Source organism: Charadrius vociferus, unplaced genomic scaffold, assembly GCF_000708025.1.
Source record: "Charadrius vociferus isolate BGI_N301 unplaced genomic scaffold, ASM70802v2 scaffold72, whole genome shotgun sequence".
NCBI lineage: Eukaryota > Metazoa > Chordata > Aves > Charadriiformes > Charadriidae > Charadrius > Charadrius vociferus.
Genome location: NW_009647830.1, coordinates 6357000 through 6363048, shown reverse-complemented (window position 1 = coordinate 6363048; position 6049 = coordinate 6357000). Strand labels below are relative to the sequence as shown.

The window sequence follows — 6049 nt, the reverse complement described above, 5'->3', positions numbered from 1 at the left end:
GAGTGATTTTGAGATACCTCCAGACCACATAGGTTATTGGGCATTTTCAAACTGAGCTTCTGGCCCTTCTGAAGTCTTCTCATCATGACTGTATTAAAGGCAAACTCGTGCATGTTCCTATTTAAACAGATTTTCTTGGAAAAATCTTCCCATAATTATATCTGTGCAGCTTGGGTGACTGCAGCATTTGGTGTAGCATTTCTTAGAAAGACATCTTAGTGAGACAGATAAACGAGACATTGTCATGTGTGAGTTTGCTTTGGGGATGATGAGCTCCGTCAGAATTAGCTCCTGTTAGAAGCTATATAGATGAACTAGTCTCTCCCTGTGCAAGTTCATCCTGTTTTGAAGGTTCTGAGACTAAGTATTTTGCCTGGAAATGCCATCAAAAAGAATGGGGTTTTGTGTGCATGAGTTTGAAAAAAAAAAAATATTTTTTTTTCTGGATACTTTTTAGCTTTATCAGCTCCCTGTTCCAATTCAGTAAAGAGTTGTACCAGCAAAACAAGCTGAAGTGGAACAGCATGGAAATAGGAATGGGTGACTTGTTTTGTAGGAAGAAAGGGAAAGAAAACCCTAACAGTTGCTTAATCTGTCATTGCTGCTGCAAGAAATGTATACGTAACTATGAAATACAATAAAGTACAATAAGAAGTTTCTAGTGTTCCTGCACAACAAAAAAAACCCAATGATTTTTGTGTGGATGACTGGCTTTCTGATTTTCTCAGTTCATGGTTGGGACAGAATGTGTGCAGCTTGGGCTTTCAGGCAAAGTGGAGATATTCTCTGTATGTTATAGGCTTTCAGCTGCTATCTTCTTTACTGCTCTCCTCTGTACTCTAATCACATGATATATGTGGCTCCAAACCCACTAAGTCTGAGAAGGCAGTAGGCCTTATGAGTCTTAGGGGATGACTTCCCAGTTGCTATTTAACTACCACACTTTCCAGCTCTTTCAGGGTCCCTTGTTTCCTTCTTGTCATATTCTATAAATCTGTACTAGGATCTGAGAAACCTTTCAGGCAATAGGACACTCAGGAATCCCTGAATCCCCATCCATAAGAGATGTATTGCTCTCTTTGGGAATGTTCTGTGTGGTTGGATGCAACAAACTTTTCTAAGCAAGACAATGGTTCAAATAGGTCCAGATAAGATATCTCCTTTAATCCCCAGATAAACCACCTGTTCTCTGAAGATTATAAAAATTTTGTCTGATCATAAGTCAAAACTGGCTCATGTGGGTTATTTAAGGAGTAATAAGGCAGCTGAGGATCATGTCAAGCTGCAGAGGCTTTCCCATGTGCTGATGTTTGAGATTCTTCTAAAAACTGCTGAAGGGAGGAGGGAAGGATGGCAAATGGAAAGTTCTGAAACTCTCACTAGAGTCTCTTTCCTCCTGTAGATCTCAGGAAGCCCACAGGAAGGAGGAAAAGTCCTTGATATCCTTCCCCAGGCACCTTATTCACTCCATTGCCTCTCAGCAGACCACCTAAGATACAGAGGAGCAGACATCTGGGGTGTGCCCAACTAGCTCCGTGTGTGTGTGTGTGTGCGTGTGTGTGTGCGCACACGCCCACGTGTGTGTAAAAGCAAGATGCACCCAGATGAGTGGGTGTGGAAGCGTGTGTGTGCCTGTACGTATGCATGTGTCTGTGAACAAGGAGTTGGGCACACCAAGAGTTTGGGCAGATGCATTGCTATGGTGACTTTTCCCCAGCCTTCTGCAGGAAAGTAAAATAGGGCATTTACTGGTTCTTTTTTGCTGCTGGAATTGCCAAGGAGCCCAAATTAGTTTGTCAGCTCCCGATGACACAACTGTTCAAAATATTAACTTTTAAAATAGACTCTATCTCATCCTTGCTATCTGCACCAGATCTCAGCTAGATGAGTTCAGTGAACCATAATTTATCTCTTTAGCTTGTTGGTGGGTATGTGTTCTTGTAAAGTAATAGGACAATGAGAAAAAAAACAACTCAGCATTAGAAACATGTTTTCATTCTGTGTGTGTATGTGTGTGTCTGTCATAATTCATTACTTCCCCTGACCTCTAATTTGGCAGAAAAAAAATAATCACTCAACTAGAGAGATAGCCTACATATCTTAAAGCTGAAATTTCTTTGCCTCTGGATTTGGAACGTGAAGGCAAAATTAAGTTTGAAGTGGGAATTCACTTTACAGCGCTAACTGAAGAGTAATTGCAACTGCAACATATAGCAGAGAACAAAGACATGTGGGCTCAATCCCAGTGCATCAGAACAATGATATACTGAACAGACAACTGATGTTTAGGATGAAGAAATATTTAGCAAAGTAAAACAAAAAGAAAAGGATATAGTTACTGACTGAGAAGTTCTGTACTGTGAATGAGGGCTACAAGTGTCTTGTATCATGAGAGCTGTACATTTTTTTTAAGAAAAAAATCAGCATGCAGGAAAATGGTACAAGTAAAAGTGGAGAAGAAATATAAAGCTGTTTATTGTATAATGGTAAGTGCCAGTGAGAAATGACCGAGGAAGACATAGAGGAGGAATGAAAGAATGCACAGTCTGAGAGAATGACAGGAGCTGACCTGTGCTGGGCCTTGAAAATCTTTCCGTCTGTTCATCTAGTAACAAATAAGTGAAAAATACCTATCTATAAATAGCATCTAAACATAGATGATAGGAGAAGGCCTGAAACTCAGAAAGAAGCTTTAAGTGACTGCCAAGTATAGAAGGCATTGCACATCAAAGCTTGAATACGTGGTTACTCCAGATCTTCAGCAGACATTGCTGGTAACCACAAAGTTTGTCTCTTAGTCTGTCATGCAACGTTTTCCAGGGACGCACACTGCAGCCAGTTGAGGCTGAGAGCTGAAACAGAAATGCCCTCAAGTATAATTTCATATAAAAACATCGTGAAACGAATTTTTATCTTAAAACCATCTTTGAAACAACTTTAGGAAAAACTCTTGGATGTATTATCAACCATGCCTGTATTTTGTGGGTTTGTTTGTTTTAAAGTAATTATGCAAGGCTTCTCAATATTTAATTTTGCAAATGCTTGTTGGGCTTTGTCGCTTGAGAAATCCTGGTTTGTTTTGTTCACCCTTTTACGGCGTTTCCTACCATTACACCAAGAAAGAATTCTGATGAGAAGAAGCTTTTATGGTGAAAACAGCTGTAATATCGTAAACTCTTTCGACACCTTTTCCTTCATGTCATTTGTGTGCTTCCTCTAATTTTACTGACTGGCAGGGCTGATGGCATCCTGAGGTTCAGTGGTAAACAGTCAGGATAGAGCCACAGAGCAAACGGATGACAGAGCAAGGAGTATGATCCAGCAGCCCTTGCTCTCAAGTGAACGATCCAGTATTGTGACTTACGTAATGTCTTCATGGTATTTTTTGATGTGACTGCAGAGAATTAGTAAAATACTTGTTTGTTTTAAAGAACTAATAATGGATGTGTTAAGTAAAGCAAAGCAAGCACTGCAGAAAACAAAAGATGGACTATCTAAATGTAATCTTATTAATTTTATATGTTCCAGATTCAGAACAATCTGTGGGCAGGGAACACGGCTAGCGGTTCTGTGGTCACTTCCTGCATGCTACCACGAGATACGTCCTCCTGTATGACACCTTATTCCCATTCACCCCGGACAGATTCTGGCTACACAGGTTTTTCAAACCACCAGAATCAGTTCAGCCACGTGCCCCTCAATAATTTTTTCACTGACTCTTTACTTTCTGGGGCAAGCAATGGACATGCTTTTGAAACCAAGCCGGAGTTTGAAAGGAGGTCCTCCAGCATTGCAGTTCTACGGATGAAAGCCAAAGAGCATGCTGCCAATATTTCCTGGGCCATGTAATATAGCAGTACCCTTTCTTCATTTCCTTTTTTTTTTTTTAATAGCAAACTGAAAACATTCTTATTTCCCATATTTAAAGGACACAACAATAAGCTGCTGTGTGTGGAATGCTAGAAATCACAATATACACAATGTCTGCTTAAACAAATGCAATATAATATTTAACAATAAAAAAAGAATAAACCAAATAGATTTACCATGCGTCAAGCTCAACAAGCCCTCTTTGTTTTGGTTTTTATATAGAAATATGTTTTGTTGTACCAGTTGATGAAATATGATTATAAAACCTGCAAAAAAGAATAAAACTATTAAGAAAATATGTCTACTCCATTGGTTTTTAGCAGTCCTGTACACAAAATTAATGTTTTGCAAATGAATACTTCATAAAGGAACAAGTCTGTAAAGGAAAATAAATTTATTCTAGTAAAACCATGAAGTAAATCTCCAAGCACACCACACAGAGAAGGAAATATATGATCGTTCGTGTTCTAGGTGGAATTTGTAGACCTAACTCTCTCAGCACTGTGCTGCTGCTCTGAGCCAGCTCTGTTGTTTTGCTAAATGCGTGTTGAGCTCGTTGGAGTTACATCAATGCATAACTAATGTAATGAGAATAGAAGGTGCTTTTTTATTTTATGGACCTGAGTGTATTCATATTAAAAATAATGTGTTTTGTTTTTTTTTTTTTTCCCCGAATGTATTACTAAAAGCAGGATCACAGTGTTTAATAGAGTTTTCAAAGACATGAACATAATTTTTAGGTCAACTAGTGTTTAAATGAAATATTTAAGGTTGCAGATAGTATATCTTGAAACTTAGGTGACTAGAAGAGAACATGGAATAGTAGTGTGACACTTTCATAAGAATCCAGATTTAGAACAAAACCACAACAACAACAACAAAGTCTTACTTCCAATCCAGTCAGTCTTACTAACTGTTTTTTGTTATGCTATGGTCAAATTGGGAAGAAAAAAGACCAAGAGGACTTGCCAGTTTCAGTCTATAACTGATTGCAAGATGTTAGAAGAGTACATTTCATTTAGTTTTAGTTACAGTTTGTTGATACTTTGCTTATTTGGTTTTGGCTTTTTTTTTGTTTGTTTTTTTTCAGAGTGTAAGACTGGTTTGCTCCCTTTAAAGTCAATAGGAAAAATCTTTTCGACTGCAGTGGCAGCAGGATTTGGCTCTCAGCTCCCAGCCTATCACAAAGGAATTAAAATGTCAGCAGACTTTCTGACATTTCTGGTGGAAAAAAAAAATAGAGGAGAAGAAAAATACTTTACATCTGGAGAATTGCTATCTGCTTTGATTTACTTCTCCTCCCTTTCCCCTGTCACATTCCAAGCTCCTTCAGATGAGTGAAATGTCAGCCTCTTTGAAAGCAACAGTCAGTCTCTCAGGTTCATAAAGGCAAAGTAAATTAATTGAAATAAAGACGGACTTGCATGGCTGTGATTAGAACAGCCCAGAACTCTCTGGGCACCCCCTGCTCCTTGCTTTTCTCTCCGGCCATTAGTTAGGAACGGAGTGTGGGTGGGGGGAGAAGGGAAGATCGGGGAAGCACATTTCATTACAGCAACTGCAGAACTACCCGTACTCACAAAAACAAACTCACAGGAACCCTCAAATAGTCTCTGCTCCCACTCAGGAGGCTAAACTTGAAAACAAATATAGGAGATGGGGCCATTCTGTAATCATTTAGCGGAATAAGTAAACTTAACTTTGAAACCAGTGGAATCAGTTGAAAATGGGAATTTTACAGCAAGTTCTTACACAGCTGATTGAAAGTAAGGTTGTCCTATTTGCCACTAGTAATAAACTCCAAGTTTAACACATAGGTATACTCCAATTTGTGGTTTCCTAATTTTATTCTCCTTCTAAAAATTAACTTCAACTTTGGCCTGAAGGACTAGGAAGGAGCATTCTGGTTAGAATTTATCTTTTCCTTTTTATGGTCTGTTTAGACAGCAGTAAAATGAACCTTTTGATTTAAAGCAAAAAAAGAATTTTATTAGTACAGGTAAAGACATTAGTTTTATATAGAAACTAGTGCTACAAGCAGGAGGATGAAAGTGGTGGAAATACAAGGGTTTTTTTAGCAGATCAAACTGTTTCCAGTTATAAAATGTGTTTTCAATATTTTTTCCATTTCAATATAATAATTTTTTAAGGTGTAGCATTTAGAACATGTCAAATTGAT

General features: G+C 38.3%; 1 protein-coding gene across 1 annotated transcript in view; it reads left to right on the top strand.

Moving 5' to 3' along the window:
- ALX1 (ALX homeobox 1) overlaps positions 1-4161 on the top strand; it is a 19321-nt gene extending 15160 nt beyond the window's left edge. Inside the window, exon 4 of the mRNA XM_009882620.1 lies at positions 3529-4161. Within this exon, the coding sequence (XP_009880922.1) occupies positions 3529-3849 (321 nt within the window). The 3' untranslated portion in view covers positions 3850-4161. The remainder of the gene's footprint in view (positions 1-3528) is intronic.
- Positions 4162-6049: the final 1888 nt, after the last annotated feature.